Raw genomic sequence first — 22,371 nt, forward strand, 5'->3', positions numbered from 1 at the left:
ATCCCATTTGTCAACTTTTGCTTTTGTTGCAGTTACTTTTGGCATCTTTGTCATGAAATCTTTGCCTGTGCCTATGTCCTGAATGGTATTGCTTAGGTTGTCTTCCAGGGTTTTAATGTTTTTGGTTTTGCATTTAAGTCTTTAATCCATCTTGAGTTAATTTTTGTATATGGTGTGAGGAAGGGGTCCAGTTTCAATTTTCGGCATATGGCTAGCCAGTCATCTGAGCATCTCATTCTTTTTTATGGCTGCATAGTACTCCATTGTGTATAAGTACATTTTCTTTATCCATTTATCTGCTGAAGAACACTTAGGTTGCTTCCAAATTTTGGCTACAATGAATTGTGCTACAACAAACATGGGGGTGCAGATATCCTGATATGATTTCCTTTCTCTTGGGTATATATCCAGCAATAGTATTGCCGGATCATATGGTAGCTCTATTTTTAGTTTTGTGAGGAACCTCCAAACTGTTCTTCATAACGGTTGTACTAATTTACATTCCCACCCACCATGTAAGAGGGTCCCCTTTTTGCCACATCCTCTCCTGCATTTGTTATTGCTTGTCTTTTAGATAAAAGCCATTTAACTGGAGTGAATTGGTATCTCATTGCAGTTGTGATTTGCATTTCTCTGATGATCAGTGATTTTGAGCACCTTTTCATATACCTGTTTGCCATTTGTGTGCTTTTGAGAAATGTCTATTCAAATATTTTGCCCATTTCTTTTTCTTTTTTAATTGTATTTTAGGTTCTGAGGTACATGTGCAGATCATGCAGAATTGTTGCATAGGTACACAAATGGCAATGTGGTTTGCTGCCTCCATCCCCCACCCACCCCTGTCACCTACATCTGGCATTTCTCCCCATGTTACCCTCCCCAACCTCCCCACCACCCGCCCCCACACCCCACCCCCGACCCCGCTTTTGCCCATTTGTAAATCAGATTTTTATTTTCTGAGCTCCTTATAAATTCTGGTTATCTGGTTATCCTTGTTATATGGGTAGTTTGCAAATATTTTCTCCCATTCTATGGGTTCTTTCTTCACTTGGTTGATTGTTTAAACCTTTGCTGTGCAGAAGCTTTTTAACTTAAAGTAATCCCATTTGTCCATTTTCGCTTTGGTTGTCTGTGCTTGTGGGATATTACTCAGGAAATTTTTGCCCAGACCAACATCCTGGAGAGGTTCCCCAATGTTTTCTTGTAGTAGTTTTCATACTTTGAGGTCTTCAATTTAGGTATTTAATCCATTTTGATTTGATTTTTGTATACGGTGAAAGATAGGGGTCCAGTAGTTTCATCCTTCTGCATATAGATATCAGTTTCCCAGAACCCTTTATTAAAGAAACTGTCTTTTCCCTCAGGGTATGTTCTTGGCACCTTTGTTGAAAATGAGTTCACTGGTAAATATATTTTTATAGGTTATATATTATGTGTGTGTATGTATATAAAATACATTACTGTTCTATAACCTAATTTTTAATTTAACAACAAATACATAAAAATAGAAGTATACTTCACTACTTTCAATGGCTGAAGAGTATTCCTTTATTTAACTGGCCCCCTATGGATGAATATTTAGGTTATTTCCAGCCTTTGTTCCTATTATAAACCACAAAGCTTTGATAAGCACTCTTATACATACATCTTTGTGCATACATGCCTAAAAGCAGACTTGCTGGGTCAAAGGATGTGTGTAATTCATATTTCGGTACATAACGCCTAACTCCCCCACTGTGGCAAGACAGGGCTGATTTACTCCCACCAAGAATCTTTGTGCCCATTTACCTCCAATACTGAAGATTCTTTTTGAAAATTTTTGACAACATATGAGGTTAACATAGTTTTTTCTTTAAATTTCATTTCTTTGATTACAAGTGGGATTGAATACCTTTCTTATGCTTATTGGTCACTTGTATTTTTTCTTTTGCGTATTACCTATTCATGCCCTTTGCCATTTTCCTCTTGGATGGATAATCCTGAAATTATCAAGAGTCACTGAAAGCTAACCTTCCCTGAGGAAGGGAAAACAACTGGTAAGAGACTATAGGTTCAGTCTAAATAATATTATGAATCTTCTTTTGTAAAATTAAGCTGATTTTTTGTTTAGAGTTATTTAGCTGTTTCCAACAGATCCTATATGAAGACATTATATGAAGTACTCTTAGATTAGCTACTAGGATTCTGCAGTTATCTAACCTTTTGACAGTCACATCAGCAACTGTACTTTATAGCTAGCTTAAAAAAGCTATGCATAAGCAGACACCAAGCATACAAGTAGGGCAAAAATCTGAGACCAATTACATAAGTCTAGAGGTATCTATATGTGAATGTATATAAGAATCAGTTTAGATAGTTAGAATATAATTTTGGAATATAATTCCAAAAAAGCAACAGGGTACGTTATATGTCTAATGGCCTAACTGAAGTCTTGTTCCATGTTTGCTTCTATAACATTTTCAGAATTTGAGCTTTCCATCTAAAGCCAGAAATATCACTTCAATGCATGTGGATCCAAGATAAAACCCAGTTACATCAGAAAAAAATCGGAAAAACAGTTGTATCTCCATCCTATATCCTCAATGCCATAGGTTACCATAATGGAAAACTTTCCACTGGGTTAACCAGAGGGACCGCTAAAGATTGAAAGTCTTGATGAGATTTATTTTTATGCCATAATTAAAAGTCAGAAAGAGCTCCTTGCTGTGAAGTGAAAAGTTCTCAAGTATACCAACAATCACGAATTTCCCCAAATATTCAGTCTCTAGTTTCTATCACCTAAGAAGATGGGCTCATAATTACTGTATCTTAAGTGGTGGCTTACATGTAAAGTTGTACCTACCCTCCTTCAGAATACTTAAAATTGTAAAAACTAATAGAAAATTCCCTTGTACAGACTCAAGGAAACAAATTTAAGGATAAGTGCTCATCTCTTTTCACTGGGCTACGTATACTGACAAGAAAATCAAGGCTTCACTTTCTAGAAGGGGTTAAGCCTACTAAGTGCTGACTCACAGGTATGCATAGCATCCCCATACAGAGAGGCTTAGGCTACAGGCTCCACAGCAGGTGTCCCAAGGCCTCATCAAGCCCTAGAAGATGTGGAGTCCAGTTACCACGACATAGAAAGAGGAAAGGAGACACTAGAGGCCTCACACAAACCCAGTGGGTTTTCCCACTGGTTTTAGATTAATCACCCAGATCTGTAAGAAATTGTCCATTACCACTAAGGCCCCAACTGAAGCAGTTTTCCCCACCACTAACTGAATTCCTCTACTACAGAAAATGCGGGAGAAAGTACAAAAAACGGTCTTAACCAGAGAAGGTACTTCAGCATTGTATTTGATTCTTTGCTTTGAAACTAAAAGGCAATAATCAAAGCCTTGACTTGACTAAATCACTTAAAAACGATTTTTTAAACAACCAGTGTCCTTTTTACTTCTCACTCCCAGTGGGAGAAGTAAAGAGGACAGTGCTTGTTTGGGTTAACTTCTTTGAACCAAAATGCCCTTAAGATAAGGAATTATTTGCCTACTGTTAGCCCATTAGCCAGAACCTGTTTGATGAGTATTGCTGGGAAAAGGGAAGCCTACCTTATAAGTAGGCAGAATTTATTCAACCTACTTATTTTAGCTCAGAGAGAAAAGAAATATAATGTTTACTACTCACAGAATTTATTATATTAAATTACTATAAAAGGAATAAAAATTTTACTTCTTCCACTTGTCAATTAAATAATAGTGTTTTGGCATAATACTTAAACTTTAAGGTAAGAAGCACCGAAGATACTCTTTGCCAGGTAGGGCAAAAGAAGAATCTCTTGGTTCAGTGTCAACATATTACATCAAGTCAATAGATCAAAGGAGGAAAAAACCCATGAGCTTAATACTTGTCAAAAAGCATTTGATAAAATTAGGTATGTAATCCTGATAAAGGTATTAAATAAACTACAACTGAAAGGGTATCTTCCTTACATGATAAAGAATATCCAACCATTAGCTAGGCATGGTGGTTCTGGTTCTACCTACTCAGGAGGATGGGGCAGGAGGGTTGCTTGAGCCCTGAAGGTTGAGGCTGCAGTAAGTGGAGATCACAACACCACACTCCAGCCTGGGCAATGGAGTGAGATTCTATCTCCAAAAAAAAAAAAAAAAAAAAAAAAAAAATCCAGTTAACAGCCAGAGATGGACTTAATGTCTAAACATTACTTCCATGCAACTCAGGAAGATGTCAAGGCTACTATAACCCTATGATTACAGTGTTCTGGGAGCTGGGAGACCTAGACAATTCAGTAAGGTGGGGAAAGTAATAAAAAACATAAATCACTGAAAAGAAATATAATTGTAAATTGTAAAAACACTTTTCCTAGAAATTAAAAAATATAAACAGAGTTAATATAAGTTTAGTAAGGAGGTTAAATTTAAATTAATTCAGGAAAAAAATCCAATAATAACTAGCTGGAAATATATTTGGGATAAAGGATACCATTTACAATGACAACAGGCAAATGGTTCCTAGCCTTAAATGTTTAAAAAATCTGTACATATGATATACACACAAATATACAAAATTATATAACTACACAAATTATATAGAGAGTTTGAAGAAGAGAAAAACTAGGCCAAAAAATGTAGACAGGTGATTCACAGAAGAAATACAAATGTCACATTACCATCCTCATCAGTTTTAACAAGAAATGCATATTAAAGGAATATGCTCATTTCTGCCTGTCAAATTAGAAACTAGTTTTTGAATCTAAATTGTATCACCATGTTGGAGAGGATTTAGATAAATGAACATTCTTACACATTGCCAGTACAGCAGAAGCAGGGACAACCTATCAAGAGGCAAATTTATTAAAAAAAAAAAAAAAAAAAAGTTTATACTTCTAGGACTTCTACCTCAAGAACCCTGTAAAAAAATCCTTACAAGAATCAGAACATTTTTGTAATAGTGAAAAATTAGCCGTGAGTTAAACCCTAGAGCCTCCAAACAATAACGTGCTACTGAGTCATTAAGAGTGTTTTCAGAGACTATCTAATGACTTGGTAAAATGTTCCTGATACTTAACATGACAAAAGAGCAGGATACAAAGTACTACAATCCCCATTTTATATATTATCTATATAGTAGACACTGTCAATTAGTACAAGCCAATCCACAAGAGGGGCCGGAAACGTCAAACATTCATTTTCCTAATCTTTGCAATTTGGGACAGGCATTACATTGGTCCATGACACATAAGCAGGCATCTTCTAGGGGTTGTGGATGGTGGACAGCTGTGCAGGAAAGTGGATACTTTCCTTATAAAAGGGGCAGGTGATGCCCACCCTTCAATGAAAATACAGCAGAGCTGCAACAGCCATTCTGCACCTGAGAAGGAGAGCCAGGAGAATTACGGAGATGCCAAGACCTGGAAACTTGAGTTGCTGGAGGATGCTATCAACTACCTGTTTCTAGATTTCTTTCTTTTTTTTTTTTGAGACAGAGTCTCACGCTCTGTCACCCAGGTTGGAGTGCAGTGGCGCAATCTTGGCTCACTGTAATCTCTGCCTCCCAGGTTCAAGAGATTCTCTTCTCAGCCTCCTGAGTAGCTGGGATTACAGGCGTCCACCATCACACCCAGCTAATTTTAGTGTTCTTAGTAGAGACGGGGTTTAATCATGTTGGCCAGGATGGTCTCGAACTCCTGACCTCAGGTGATCCACCCTTCTTGGCCTCCCAAAGTGCTGGGATTACAGGTGTGAGCCACCGTGCCTGGCCTAGATTTCCTTCTAAGTGAAAAAAGGCATCTTTTTTTTTAGGTCATTATAGTTGATTTTTCTCTTACATGTATCTGAACACAATCTAATTGATATCATATATATGCTTAGTAAGACCTTCAGAATATTAATACTGGCTATTTTTTGAGTGGTCAAATTATGGTTTTTAATTTTGCTTTGTAGTTTAAAATTTTAATAATATTATATATTTAGAAAAATTTAAAACTCAAATATCAAACATACAGCATGGTATAATTTTTTCAGAGATCTATACATTCATTCAGTATGACACAGTCTGGAGCTGAGTCCAGAGATCAAAGGGCAGCCTGGTTCTCTGATAGCTAGTCATAACCTGGGCTATTGGCTTAAGTCACTTTCCTTATATGGGAAACAAAACGGGGGTTCTTGAACATTTTGGAGTGTGTGCTCCAGACTCCAGTGGCAATGTGATAAGCCAGTGGACCCCTTCTCAGAACAATGTTTTTAATCACACAAAATACATGAGTTTACAAAGGAAACCAATTATACTAAGTTAGTTTACTACAATATTAAGGTACTAATTTGTGAATTAACAATATATATGCTTCTTTATTAATTTATTTAATAAAGATCTAGTAGGAGGACTAATACACACATTAATTTTGAGGTAGTGATGAGCATAAACATTTGAGATATCAGAAACAACTGAAATGTGATATGAAAGTATCTGTGATTTCCACTGGTGAGAAGGTCTAAAACTACTGTGGTCTGCTGGCCTACATTCATAGTGGAAGGAAATGATAAATTTCAATTAGAGGTCAGTGAAAATCCATGCAAGTTCATGAATCCTCTGAATTCTGTAGAGACTCTTTGGGGTCTGTGTACCCCAAGTTAAATCCTCTCCATTAGATAATCACCTAACTCTCAGAGTCCAAGTCCCTCAAAAATTAGTACCTTCCACTGAAATTTCAATAGTGTCTACTCAGTGAATGTTAACAGATTGTCTTTCACAGTTATTTTTGAAGGAAAATGATCCAGGTGATTAATCTGTATGTTTCTTTGATGAGGATCATTCTTTACACTTAATACAGCTAGAAAGAAAATAAAAGGGAACTTAATTTTTTAATATTAAAACGAAAATATTCATTGAATAATTTGGAAATATACACCTTTTTAAACATCCAAAAAGCAAGACAAATGATGTACTCCACTTCCTCCCAATTTGTCTTGGGGGCTAGAGAATGGCTGCACAGCTCCATCAGACGCATACTGCCAAATCCATCAGAGCCTGACTCCTTAGCAATGTCCTCCTGCTAATGAGGCTTCTGCCTCTCTACAGACCTTGTTTCATGTTTTGCTCAGAGTTAAGAACCTCTTTTAAACTTTTGTATTCTTCCCAGCACACGTCACCTACCAAGAGACGCTCTAAACACCTCCCAACATACACACATAGAGGATGAGAAGAATATAATCATTAGCTTAAATCTTGCCTTTATCGTTGTTCCAAACAACAGACAATCCACACGTCTTACAATCTTCAACCAGTCTTTGCTACCAATGAGTGAAAATCCTTCCTGAAACAAAATAATTACGCAAAAATTAGCAACAGAAGCAAAAGGAAATATAAAGAATAGCTAAGGTTGCAGCTGCTTCCTGTTAGAAAGTTGTATATTTACTTATTGTGTAACTTGAACACAGTAGCAATGACTCAATACAACCAGTTGCCAAGGATGATCCTTATACTAAGTCCTCAATATCCTGGTGTTCTTCCTGCATGAGGAACATAAAGACAACTTTTTTCTTAATCTTTTTATGTTGAAAATCAATACAATACAAACGACAGTTAAGTGTCCATCGTTATATTTGATATAAAGTACATTTCTATGCCTCTAGGATTTGGCAAAATATTATTTTATGTTCCCCCAAATCAAGGGTTTCATTATACTAATTTATTAACTTATCTGGCACATCTCTAACTAAATAGTAAGATTTCTCTTTAGAAGAACCTTATTTTCAGATTCCTATGAATGGAAAATTTGAAGCAATTTGCTTTTGGATACTGAATGTTTATTTCTTCATTTCCATCTAAAACAAAAACAAACAAAAAGGCAAAGAAGGCAGTAGAGGGCACACAAGTCTCAGAAGAAGGACAACAGTTGGATCCATAAAGTGAAAAGACAAACTTGCTCTGCCATTTACTAATAAAGTCAGTGGAATGAACTATCTGATTATCAGAGCTCTTAGGCTCCAATTATGTTGTCAGTCAGTTTCTTCAGTTAAGCAACCCATTAACTTAGAATATGTTTAGCATACAGTAAAACTAATTCAGGAGATTAACTGACAATGTGTAAAAACTGCATGCAAACTGCCTTTCTAACCTGAAATGTTAGTCCACCACAGCCAGGGAAGGCTACTAGAGTAATTTGGGAAATCCCCAACTCTTAAGAAACAGAAGAAAATGCAGTCCCTTATCCATTTGAACCCTCACAAAATCCCTCTTCCTAAATCTCAGTATGGTGAAAGTTGCAACTTTCATAGAAACGTACATACTGGGAAACAATGAGGGTTAATTGTTTAATGCTTTCATTTAAAAAAAAAAAAGTCCTGAAGTGCTTTTTTTTTTTTTTTTTTTGAGACAGTCTCACATTGTTGCTCAGGCTAAAGTGCAATAACATAATCTCGGCTCACTGTAACCTCTGCCTCCCAGGTTCAAGCAATTCTCCTGCCTCAGCCTCCCAAGTAGCTGGGATTATAGGCGCCTACCACCATGCCCAGCTAACTTTTGGTATTTTTTGTAGAGACGGGGTTTCACTATGTTGGCCAGGCGAGTCTCAAACTCCTGACCCTCCTGATCTACCCACCTCGGCCTCCCGAAATGCCGGGATTACTGGCATTGAGCCACTGCACCCGGCCCTGAAATGCTAATTCTAAGCATTTTATCAGTAGGAGATTTTTTTTTTCCCAATGGAAAAAGAAGTTAGGCAAACCATTTATAATTTCTCCTTAAAATCCTCAGAATTAGCAAAAAGAAATGTGTTGATTATTACATCCAAAAATACAGTTAATTGTAGCTTCAAGTGGCAATATGAGGAATGGGCACTCACACACATTGCTGGTGAAAGTGCAAATTGCTACAATGCTAATTGAGGGCAATTTGGTAACATCAAAATTACAAATGCATTTACATTTGCACCCAGCAAACCAAATGCCAGGAATCGATTTTACAGATCAACCTGCACACGTGTGAAGTGACGTATGGAGAAGGGTAAGCATTTCGGCGTTTGTTTTGTTTTATTTTTAATAGAAGACTGGAAGCAACTCATCTATGCATCAAAGGTGGACCGGTTAAGTAAACTGAGGTACACTATACAATGGAATACCATACAGGTGTAAAAAGTAGTAAATGTAATATATCAGCACTGTCCAGTAGAAAAAGAATTTGAGCCACGTATGTAATTGGCAGAATTGATTTTAATACTTTATTTAACTAACTGTATTAAAAAGATTGAACAAACTGATGAATACATGTAAACAATGTAAAACATTAATGAGAGTTTCCATTTTTTTGTACTGTCTTTGAAATCCGTGTGTGTTTTACACTTATACCACATCTCAATTTGGGTATTGGATTTTCAATAAAGTGAAATGCAGTTCCAATAAAACAATAAAATTGAGATTAATAGGAAAATATTTTTCACTGCTTTGATTTTTAAAATCTAAATTTATATTAAATAAAATTTAAAATTCCATTTTTAGTTGCATTTGCCACATTTCAAGTGCTCTGCAGCCACATACAACTCGTACTGACCTTCTTGGACAGTGCAGCTCTACATAAACTGACCTCTTAACAGGTTTTGTTATGCAAAAAGCAAGCCACATAACAATGTCTATCATGTGAGTAAGAGAGAGAACATAACAATGTATATTCTTTATGTAAAGAACTGGAGGACTGAAACACAAAAGGCTAATAATAATAATGTTATCTGCAGGGAGATAAGGGTAAGCATTTGGCGAATGGTGCAGACAGGGCAAGGGTGAGAACACAAGGGTATTCTAAAGACTTTCTCTATGCCTTTTTACATTACTCTGATTTTTGAATTGTGTAAGCTTCTTATGCATGTCTGTGAGAAAATTTGTGCAAACATTTGTGCTGGACAACATTATTGCTTACTGTTATGCTTAATGCTTAATTTCTGTTAGGTATAATGCTTAAATTTGTGCTGGACAACATTGTGCTTATAGTTAATAATACTGCACTGAACACTTAAAATGAGGGTACATCTCATGTTTTTACCACAATTGTTTTAAAAGGTATGAAACAGCATAGCCTGTCTGGGAACCTGCAAGGAGACCACTGTCACTGGAGTTGATAGGGGATACCCATTCCTATATGGCATGAACTCAAGGAAGAGGCAAAAGCAGGACCTGAGAAGGGGTGTGCCCTTCTTCCTCAACAGCAGCTCTTAGTTGAGCCAGTTCATGGCTCTTCATCAATTTGTTCAAACCATTTTGCCCAGGAGTTTCCTACGTCTCTTCTCTCTGCCTCTTTCCCCTAATTTTTTTTGCCTAATTAACCTCTGATCATTGTTCAATTATTACCTAATCTCAACTGGGTGACCCTGTTGTTCTTTCCCTTAACATTCTACTTTATCTCATAGTATTTATCATTGCGTCTGTGGTGTGTGTAGTGATTTCCTTAATGTCTACTTTTTCACTAGACTATAAGCCCCATGAGGACAGGGGCTAAGTTTGTTTTGCTCACTAATGAATATATAGCACTTATAGTGCTGAACACTGAACATATAGCACCTATTATAGTGCTGAACACTAGAAGGTGCTTCAATAAATTTACTGAGTGAATAAATGAATGAAATTCTTTATTAAAATTAATTAAAAGACTACCTATTGAATACTATGCTTATTACCTGGGTGATGGATCATTTGTATCCCAGACCTCAGCATCACGCAATATAGTCAGGTAAGAAACCTGCACATGTACCCCGGAATCTAAAATGAAAGTTGAGATTACTTTAAAAAATTAATTAGACTATTTCGTGCCAGAACCAGTATCATTTCTTGGGAGCAGTGATGACTACAAATCTATTATCTGTCCAGTGATACAGAATATCTTACTTTTATTTGACTTAAACTAATCTTGTTCAAAACTCAGAAAGAGTTCCTTCATCCTAATGCTGAGATTTAGTAAAGAAGCCTGTGTGTCTAACTGCTTGCTATATATAAATTTCAATAACTGATCTGCCTTGCTGTGAAAATCCACCTGTTTGAATCTTCTTTAAGGCTTATCCATCTAGAGAATTCAGTTTAGTTCAACTGACAGCTTCTCTGTAGCTTTTCCTAACTTTCTCACAATTAAGTGACCTGCTCTGTGTTTCCATAGCATGCTGTGCTTACTGCCTTTAAACACACAGTTAACATCACTGAGCTCCTACCATAACTGGCCACCATGCTAGGGTTAAAATATAAGACACAGAATCTGTCCAACAGGTGGGGGAAATGTGTCAGAATCACCCAGGGAGCTTCTGCTACTGGTGCTTTGGATACTCTTCCCACAACAGGTCAAGAATCGCTGCCAAAGGAAGTTACTGTTAACTGATGGGAGTCTGTCATAACCCTGGAAAGTGCTGAGGTAGAAAAATTGAGGTTCAGAATTAATGGCACTGGGTGGGATGGGAAAGAGTGGAGAACTCTAGGAAATGCCAATTTACCATCAGACGAAAGAATAAGAGCCAATAGCAAGAAAGAATGTCCAGGAGAGAGTAATGTGGAAGCTAAGAGGGGTGAGATTCCAGCAGAGAAACTTGTCAACAGTGTCAGATGATGCACAGGAAGGGAGTAGAAATAAGGGCTGTCAAATCTGCGTGGACCCCGGCGGCAGGAGGCGCTGTGCCCTACCATCGCTGGCTGTTGCTCTACCCTGTATCCCCAACCTCTATGCAAACTTCGTGACATCAAGGACTGAGGTATATTCATTTTTGTGCCCAGCACGTCCGTTGAATGAAAGAGGGCCAATTTCTGGCATGTGGTTGACACCCCCATTTCCTCCTATCACACTTTGACCCATCCCTTCATTTGCCGAGTTCTGGCACAGCCTCCCTGAAGGGTAGTGGTCAGAATGCCACATGACACCAAGGTGGGGCGCCACACTATACTTCCTATAAAGAGAATCTGAAGCTTTGGTTTTCATGCATTGTAAATTATAAAGTGCATTTCTAAACTGTAGTCATCCATGCTCTACATGGACCCTGTTATCACACATAATGAAGATTGCCATAGAGATAAAAAGGAAGCCATCAAGGGAAGGGAGAAAAGTAGCTAAGAAAATGGATGCAGAGATAAAGTGTACACAATCGGAAGTCCAAAGATGATGGGAACAACTAGCTGTGCCCTTAACCCTACTGAGTCTGTTTCCCTTGCTGTTGACTCTGCTATTGAGCTAGTTCCTTTAGTACCCTCTGACACCTCTCAGTTCTGATTTCACCTACCAGTTTGGGCAAGGAAGCCAGGATAATATCATAGCGTGTCACTGGCATTTAGCTAGGCAAATTAGCTTTAAAATCTGCCCGTTGTGATTTTGTAAATGCTCTGAAGAAAACAGCATTTTATTTTTATGAAAATGACAATTATAAATGTTCACACCTGCTATAAAAACCCTGATTCAGAGGAAAACAGAATAGGAGAATAAGGCTACAAAAATAACTTGACTAATCATTTGACAATCCACCTTGTCCCCAAGTCCAGAATACCAAAAGGTCTTCTTGATGAATGTGAGAAGGTGTTTTGGTGCCAGATGATTTATTTAAACATTAGACCCTGGCTTAAGCTTCAGGGTTGTATTTCTGACTAATTATCCTGGAGCTCAGAGTTTGTGAGATTAGAATTACACTGAAAACAGGAAAAACATATCCATGATAAGAGAATTGCTACAAATAGAAAGACAAAAAAGTGAAGAGGGGAAAAAAGCAAAAGATTGGGATTTTTAAAATTACATTTTCTTTCTTCTGGAGACAGGGTTTTGCTCTGTTGCCAAGGCTGGAGTGCAGTGGTGTGATGACAGCTCACTCCAGCCTCGATCTCCAGGGCTCAAGCAATCCTCCCACCTCAGCCTCCTGAATAGCTGGGACCACAGGCATGCACCACCATGCCCCACTAGTTTTAAAATCTTATGTAGAGATGGAGTCTTACTATGTTGTACAGGCTGGTCTCAAACACTTGCACTCAAGCAATCCTCCAGCCTGGACATCCCAAAGTGATGAGATTACAGGTGTATGCTACCACACCCAGGCAAAAATTAAATTTTCAATAATCATAACCAGTTGTTAGGCAATTAAGCTAAAAATTAGGTTATTAAGCTAACAAGCAGAATAATAAGGTAGAGAGAAATAATTTATATCTGGTTTGAGGATTAGATTTTGGTCTTAGATTTGAATCTAGATATTTCTGCAATATTCAGAAATACACAATATTGTGCTTGGAGAAGAAATACCTGCCTTACTTCTAAGTGCCTATTCCACACTTAAACAATATCATGTCTCAGACGGAGACAGCTCAAACTAAGATGCCCATTGTATAACTTAACTTTATTGTGGAGTTATATTTTTCCTGATTTATAAGAGCTATATAACCAGTTTGGTTTCATGCTGAACCACAGACTATTTGAAAGGAGTAAATAAAAATAAATAATGTCAACAAAAAGGACTACTGTGTTTTAGAATGTTTATCCTCTAGAAATCATAATAATGTCATGAAAAGCCACTATATTTGTTCCAAAAGTATGTACCAGATTATGTGCTAGGTCCTATAACTGACACTATGGATCAAAGTCAAATGGTCCCTGCGTTCAAAGAGTTGGGAGTCTAAGGGAAATCAAACAAATAACCACCCAATAACAATCAATGTGATATGTTAAGATTCTACAGAAGCACAGAAAAGAGGCATTCAATGGCCTTTGAACTGATTTTTTAAACTTATTTTGAAATAACTGATTTACTTTAAACTCTGTAAGTTTTCAAACATATTCAAAGCTAGAGAAAATAGTAAAACAGTGTAAGAAGCCATCAAGCACCCATTTTCCAGTCACAATTTTCATAATATGGCCAATGTTATTTCACTTACATCCACACTCAGTAACTCCCAACTCCCTGGATTATTCTGAAGCAAATTCAAATATCTATAAATATTTCAGAATATATCTCTAAAAAGCTAAGGACCTCTTAAAATATAATCACAAAATCATTATCTCACCTTTAAAAATTAACAATTCCATAATATCACCAAATATCTTTGTTGCTGTTCAGTTTCCTGATGATCTCGGTTTTTTAAACATTATGTTTTGAATAGGGATCCAAATAAGGTCCATATATTGTAATACTTGATTGTTATGTCTCTTAAGACTTACTGATTTTTCCTTTCATCTTTTTTCTTGGAATTTGTTAAAGAAACTGGGTCACTAGTCCTCTAGATTAGCAATTGACAAATTTTTTTTCTGTTAACGGCCAGTGGGTAAGTATTTTGGCATTTTTGATTGTACAGACTCTTGCACCTACTCGACTCTGCCCTTGTAGCATGAAAGCAGCCACAGACAATACATAAACAAATGAGCATGGCTGTGTTCCAACAAAACTTTATTTATGAACGCTACAACTGGAACTTCACGGAATTTTCGTATCTCACAAAATATTCTTCTGAATTTTTTCAACCATTTAAAAATGTAAAAACTATTCTTAGCTCAAAAGCTATACAAAAAACAGGCAATGGGCCAGATATGTCCCATGGGCATTGTGTGCTAACCCCTGCCCTAGAGCCCCCTCACTAAATTTTGTTTTTGTATCTCCATGGTGTGTTTTAATATGTACTTCTGTCTTACAATTCTCAAAGACAGGTAGTCAGATCAAGAAGCTTGCAGATTCAGGTTGGATTTTTTTTCTCAGATTTTATAAGACTACTTCCTAAGTGATAGGTATGTGATTCCCTAGTAGGTACATAACGGTTTTTTATTTCTCTTTTTGTGATATTAGCAGCCATTAATAATCACTGCCTAGACTCATTAATTCATCTGGGGTTGCAAAATGGTGATTTTAAAATTTTTTCATTCATTCTTCATGAGCTAGAAAACATCTAGAAAGAGGAATTTTGCCTCATCAATTATTTTGTTATGCTAGGTAAAAACAGGAAAGGTGGGATAAATGTTCGCCTCATTTCTTGTATTTGCCAGCTTTCAAAATAATGAGGTGGTTCTCTAGTATCCTCCAAAGATTAGGATGAGGGTGTTTTCTTTTTAAGTGTCATTTGAAACTTACAAATTTAAACATATTTGCTGCTTCAAGCCTCTGCAGTTACTGATCTTTACAATACCTTTCTCTAGCTAGTAAGGACCTTTCAAGTTGGCCCTGTGTCCTTTTGATACAGCCTTAGTAATCTCAAGATATCAGAAGTTGAACTGCCTTCCTCTTTTTTTTTTTTTTTCCGTGTATATGACATCACACAGGTCTTCAAGCTGTCAGTGCTTTAGTTCCATCCACTCATATTTTGGAAGGTCACAGGAATGCCTAGTCATCAAGTTTTTTTGTAGATGTTATCCATGGGCCTTTGGTTTTGCAGCCTTGTTAAACTTGTCTATTTTTATGGGGAGATGGGAGAAAATTTAAAAGCTATGATGTCATTTCTGACCAACATGGGATAAGAGGGTCAAAATTTATACTCCTATTATAAACAACTAGAAAACCAGACAAAACTATTGGAAGCAACTATTTTCACACAGTAGAAAACTATTGGATAAAAGGGAGACAAATAAGGTGAGCCCTACCATCACACAGGCTTTCTTTCTAAAATTAATTTCCAGACTTTGGCACAGAGAATGGAAATCCAAATAGAATCTGTAATCCCAGTGAGTTGAGGAAAAAGAGGTGGGAGGTCAGGTAGGCCAGAGTACTGCAATTTTCAGGGCAGGGTCCTCAAAAGAGAAAGACAATACAGAAGAAGAGCTTTAGAAACCTGCAAATGAGTTTCTTGAATCTCTGGCTGAATAGCTAACTGTACATATGCAGAACGAAATACTGTAAAGCTGAGCAAGAACAACTTCTGGAAAAATAAGAATCATCAGGAAGTGTAAGTCAAACAGTCCTAGAATTCCACAGGTCTGGAAAGATTTAAGGTACAACTAGCTAGAGTAGGGAGCCTTCACTGAATACATAAGACACTCAGTAGAAAACCTACATTAGGGCCAGATGCAATGGCTTACACCTATAGTCCCAGTGCTTTGGAAGCCCAAGATGAGAGGATTGCTTGAGGCCAAAAGTTTCTATGACTAGCCTGGGCAACATAGTGAGATCCCATTTGTATTTTAAAAGAATACATCAGGAGTGTTGCTCAATCAGCTTTAGAGTAAAGGGTACTCTAGATCTACCTTAAAAGAGATTAAAAATAAGCTTCAAATGGGTCAAATTCATTTTAAGTAACTTAACTACTTGCTTGAGATTCTGTACTCTTTAAAGGAATACAACAAAAGTGAGCATTCAGCAATGTAAAAGTCACAACATCTGACATTTGATCAAAAAGTTCTAGATATATGAAAAACTAGCAACAATGACTAATAGCCTCGAGAAAAACAAGTCAATAGAAACAAACTCAGAAATTTAAGAGATGATAAAATTAGCAGAAAAGGGTGTTTAAGAAGGTATTTCATAAATATCCTCTCTATGACAACAGTAGCACAAGGGAAGAAGGGGGACAAATGAAAGTACACTATTGTAAGTTTCATACATTATGCAGGAAGTGGCATATTTGAATATGAACTGTGGTAAGTTAAAAATGTATACTGTAAACCCTGCAACAGCCATGGTGGGTGGTGACAAAGGAGGAGTAGCTAGTAAACCAATTGTGAAAATGAAATGGAATCCTAAAAAACACTGAATTAATCCAAAAAAAATTGGGAAAAGAGGAAAAAAGAAACAAAAACTAGATGTGATAAACAGAAAACAAATAACAAGATGGCAGATTTAAATTTACACAGAAAATCACATTAAATGCGAACGATCTAAACACTAAATAAAAAGAAGAGGTTGTCAGGATAGATTTTAAAAGCAAGACTATATTCTATCTAGAAGAAATTCATTTTTAATGTAAAGACACAGATAAAAAGAGATAAAAAGATACAGCATTTAAACTGTAATCATAGAGTAACTGGAATGGCTACATCAATCTCAGACAAACATATGTCAGGTCAAGGATCATTACCAGGGATAAAAAGGAACATCTCATTGTGATAAAGAGTTAAATTAATCAAGAAAACATAACAGTCCTGAATGCACATGTACCCAGTAACAGCTATTCAAAATACATGAAGCAAAAACTGAAATAATTGAGAAATAAATCCACAGTTATAACTGGAAACCTCAAAACTCCTCTTTCAGCAATGGACAAAACTTGTAGACTGAATATCATTAGGAATTTGGAATGCTTAACACAATCAATCAACTTGATCTAACTGACATTCATAGAATTCCTATCAGCAGCAGAATATACATTTTCAAATGCACATAAAACATTCATACAGATATACCATATGCATACCTTGCCTTATAAAGGCTGAAATAATATAGACTAGGTTTTTAAAAGAAGAGTGAAATACTATAGAGTAGGCTTTCTGGTCATGATAGAATTAAATTTTTAAAAATTACATAAAGATAACTGGGAAATCTCCAAACGTTTAGAAATTAAATAACACAATGTTAAATTAACCATAGGAAAAAAAAAATCACAAAATAAAACATTTTAAACTAAATGAAAATGAAAATACAATATAGTAAAAAGTTGGGATATAGAGTGAAAATAGTACTCAAAGGGAAGCTTGTAATTTTAAATACTTAAATTAGAAAAAAATCAATAATATAAGCTTCCACTGTATGAAGTTAGGAAAGAGCAAACTAAACCAGAAATAAGTAGAAGGAAATAAATATAGAGCCTAGGTAAATGAAATAGAAAACAGAAAATTTAATGAAACAAAAATAAAGATCTTTGAAAAAAATAATAACATTTATAAATCTCTAGACTGATCAAGAATAAAAAGTGAGAAGACACAAATTCACAAAAAGAATAAAAGAGGAGATGGTACAACAAATCCCATAGGCACTAAAAAGATAAGAATACTACAACTTTATGCAAATATATTTCACAGCTTAGACGAAGTAGAAAACTGTTTTGAATGACACAAAATACCAAAGGTGAACCCAAAAGAAATACATTATCTACTTAAAAATTGTAATGTGTAGTTTAAAGCCTTTCAACAAAGAAAACTCCAGATTCAAATGGGTTTCACGGGTGAAAGGAAGAAATAATGCAATCCTATACTGAAACCAGACAAAGACATTAAAAAAAAAAAAAAGAAAGAAAATTACAGATCAGTATTCCTAGATGCCAAAAGTCCTTAACAAATATTAAAAACCAAATCCAGCAATATGTGAAGAACATAATGTATAATAATCAAGTAGAATTTATGCCAAGAATGCAAAGTTTGTTTAATGTTTAAAAATAAATTCATCATATTAATGGAATAAAATAGAAACATCATGATCATTTCAATAGATGGAAAAACGCCTTTCACAAAATTCAACATCCATTCATGATTTTTAAAAAATCTCAACTAGGAATAGAAGGAGACTTTCTCAACCTGCTAAAGAACTCCTATGAAAAATCTACATCTAATATCATATTTTTGCATCTACTAGCAACAGACTGAATGCTTTCCCTCTAAGAACAGGACCAAGCAAAGAAATCAAATCTCAGCTCTTGTATTCAACACTGTACCAGGGTCCTAGTGAGTATAATGATCAAAGAAAAACAATAGACATACAGATTAGAGATAAAGATGTAGAACTATCTTTATATTCACAGATGGCATTACGATGACTTGGAAAGTCTTATGAAGTCTATGGAAAGCACTAGTAGAACTAAAAAGTGAATTTAGCAAAGTTACAGAACACAAGGTCAATATACAAAAACCAATTTTATTTTTATATACTAGCAAAGAAAAATTGGAGATCAAAGCTTTTTTAAAGCTGTTTATGGTAGCATGGAAAAATACTAAACACTTAAAAATTAATTTACCAAAATATATGTAAGGTTTGAATACTGAAGACTACAAAATCCTGTTGAGATAAATCAGACCAAAACAAGTGGAAGGACAGACCATCGCTATGAACTGAATTGTGTCCCCTCCGCCACCCAAATTCATTTGTTGAAGCCCTAAATCCCACTGTGATGGTACGTGGAAATGAGAGTCTTCAGGAGTAATCAGATTTATATGAGGTCATGAGGGTGGGGCCCTACAAGGAAAGATACCAGAGAGTCTGCTTCCTCTCCCTCCACCACGTGAGGACACAGTAAGAAGGCAGCCCCTTGCAAACCAGGAGGAGAGCCCTTACCAGTGAACTAAATTGGTCTGCATCTTGTTCCTGGACTTTGCAGAACCATGAAAAATAAATTCCTGCTGTCTAAGTCTCCCAGCCTATGGTATTTTGCTACGGCAGTACAAGCTAAGACAACCATGTCCATAGATTAGATTATGAGATTAAGATGTCAGTTGTTCTCAAATTGATACATATATTAAATAAAATCCCAGTTAAAATCTTGCATAAATTTATAGAAATTAACAAACTGACTTAAAAATTTATATGGAAACGCAAAGAACATAGAATAGCCAAAATACGCCTGAAAAGGATAAAGACGGGGGACTTACACCATCAATTTCAACACTATTATACAATTAGGGCACTCAATTATGGTTTTGACATAACAGACATATAGATCCATGGAATCGAAAATCCAAAAATAGATCCTTACATACAAGGGGGCATAAAAAAGATCATGGAAAAATTAAAAGATAAAAAATGTAAACTTTGCTCAATATATGCTCTATCAAATTCAAGATTCTTTTGTAAGTAATGATACCAGCTATTTAGTCCGTCCCTAAAGAACCGAGGACCCTGAGAAATTAACCATGTCAATGCCATCTCCTTAATTTTATTAATGAATAAAAACAGATACCCTGTACAGATTTTTTAGAATTAGGAAACATAAAGTGGTCATAAAGAGCCAAACCAGGACTGTAAGGTGGATGCCTAGTGACTTCTCATCAAAACTCTTGCAAAATTGCCCTCATTTGATGAAAAGAATGAACAAGAGTGCTCTAGGGGTGAAGGACTCTCTGGTAAAGGTTTCCTCAGTGTTTCTCTACATTGGCTAATCTTCTCAAAACACACTCATAATGAGCAGGTGTTATCATTCTTCGGCCCTCCAGAAAGTCAACAAGCAAAACGCTTTGAGCACCCCAAAAAACTGTTGCCATGACCTTTGCTCTTGACTGATCTACATTTGTTTTGACTGGACCACTTTGACCTCTTTCTAGACACTGCTTTGATTATGCTTTGTCTTTAGGATCATATTGGTAAAGCCATGTTTCACCTCCTGTTGCAGTTCTTCGAAGAAATGCTTTGGGATCTAGATCCCACTTGTTTAAAATTTCCATTGAAAGCTCTGTGCTCGGGCCAGGCAGAGTGGCTCATGCCTGTAATCCCAGCACTTTGGGAGGCTGAGGCAGGCAGATCACCTGAAGCCAGGGGTTCAAGACCAGCCTGGCCAACATAGCAAAACCCTATTTCTACCAAAAATACAAAAATTAGCTAAGCATGGTGATGCATGCCTGTAGTCCCAGCTACTCAGGAGGCTAAAGCACAAGAATTACTTCAACCCAGAAGGCGAAAGTTGCAGTGAGCCAAGATTGTGCCACTACACTCCAACCTGGGCAACAAAGCAAGACTCCATCTCAAAACTAAAAATAAAAAAAGAGAGAGAAAGAAAACTCTGTTTTTGTTTTTGTCTGCAGTTCAACTGGGTACAACAGTTTTGGTATTCATCAAGGTGAAGTTTGCTCAACTTTAATTTTTCAGTCAGAATTGTATAAGCTGAGATATCTATGATGTTGACTACTGTTTGTACTGATAATCATTGATCCTCTTCAATTAGGGCATGAAAAAGATTTTCTCCTTGCAAACTGATATGGATGGTCTGCCACTGCAGGCTTTATCTTCAACATTGTCTCATCCTTTCTTAAAATGAATTATCCATTTGTAAACTGCTAATTTCTTTGGAACACTGTCCCCATAAACTTTTCATAAAGCATCATTGATTTCACTCTTCTTCCATCCACGCTTCACCATAAATGTGATGTCTGTTCTTGCTTCAATTTTAGCAAAATCCACGTTGCTCTAATAGGGGTCATTTTCAAACTGACATCTCATCTTTCTTAATGCCTCAAACTAGATCCTGTCCAGACGTGCTTTAATAAGTTAGTAGATGTTTATTTTGGTGCAAAAAAAATGGAAATCTTTGTATAGATTTTTCGTAATACACACTTTCTATGAACTTTTTCAAGACCCCTTGTACAAGGTCAACTGATTTCAATAAATGTGCCAAAATAATTCAATGAAAGAAGTACAATCTCCTCAAGAAATGGTACTGGGACAATCAAATTATCCATTAGTGGGGGAGGAACGGAACCTTAACCCTTACCTCACATCGTATATAAAAATTAACTGAAAATAAATCATAGACCTAAAAGTACTAGCTAAAACTATAAAATTTCTAAAATAAAACATAGGAATCTTTGCCACCCTGGGGTAGAAACAGAGGACACAAAAAGTATGAACCATAAAAGAAACATTTCATAAACCAGACTTCATAAAATTTAAAGTATCAGCTCTTCCAAAGGCAATGTTAATGAAATAGCAAGCGACAGATTAAGAAAAAATATTCGCAACATACATATGTTAAAGCGAACTAAATGTGGCGTGAGAAGGACTCCATACTCCTATATTTGAATCCTTGTAGATGAATTGTAACTTAGTTTTCAACGCAGACAAAATTGCAAACCTAACTTAGTAGTGTGTACCTATAAGAATAGCTAAGTCCCCTTTATCATTTTTTATTCCATCTATTCAATTCTTCTCTCTCTTCTATTAGTCTGGCTAGCGGTCTATCTATTTTGTTGATCTTTTCAAAAAAACCAGCTCCTGGATTCATTGATTTTTTGAAGGGTTTTTGTGTCTCTATTTCCTTCAGTTCTGCTCTGATCTTAGTTATTTCCTGTCTTCTGCTAGCTTCTGAATTTGTTTGATCCTACTCCTCTAGTTCTTTTAATTGTGTCATTAGGGTGTCAATTTTAGATCTTTCCTCACTTTGCATGTGGGCATTTAGTGCTATAAGTTTCCGTCTAGACACTGCTTTAAATGTGTCCCAGAGATTCTGGTATGTTGTGTCTTCGTTCTCATTGGTTTTGAAGAACATCTTTATTTCTGCCTTCATTTCATTATTTATCCAGTAGCCATTCAGGAACAGGTTGTTCAGTTTCCATGAAGCTGTGCGGTTCTGAGCTAGTTTCTGAATTCTGAGTTCTAACTTGATTGCACTGTGGTCTGAGAGACTGTTTGTTATGATTTCCATTCTTTTGCATTTGCAGAGGAGTGATTTACTTCCAATTATGCGGTCAATTTTAGAGTAAGTGTGATGTGGTGCTGAGAAGAATGTATATTTTGTGGATTTGGGGTGGAGAGTTCTG

At 36.2% G+C, this 22,371-nt stretch overlaps 1 protein-coding gene across 1 annotated transcript in view; it reads right to left on the bottom strand.

Moving 5' to 3' along the window:
• REC114 (REC114 meiotic recombination protein) overlaps positions 1 to 22,371 on the bottom strand; it is a 106,790-nt gene that overhangs the window by 13,313 nt on the left and 71,106 nt on the right. Inside the window, 1 exon segment of the mRNA XM_003944149.3 lies at positions 7,232 to 7,315. Coding sequence (XP_003944198.1) covers positions 7,232 to 7,315 — 84 coding nt within the window.

Source organism: Saimiri boliviensis, chromosome 2 (assembly GCF_048565385.1).
Source record: "Saimiri boliviensis isolate mSaiBol1 chromosome 2, mSaiBol1.pri, whole genome shotgun sequence".
Classification (NCBI taxonomy): domain Eukaryota; kingdom Metazoa; phylum Chordata; class Mammalia; order Primates; family Cebidae; genus Saimiri; species Saimiri boliviensis.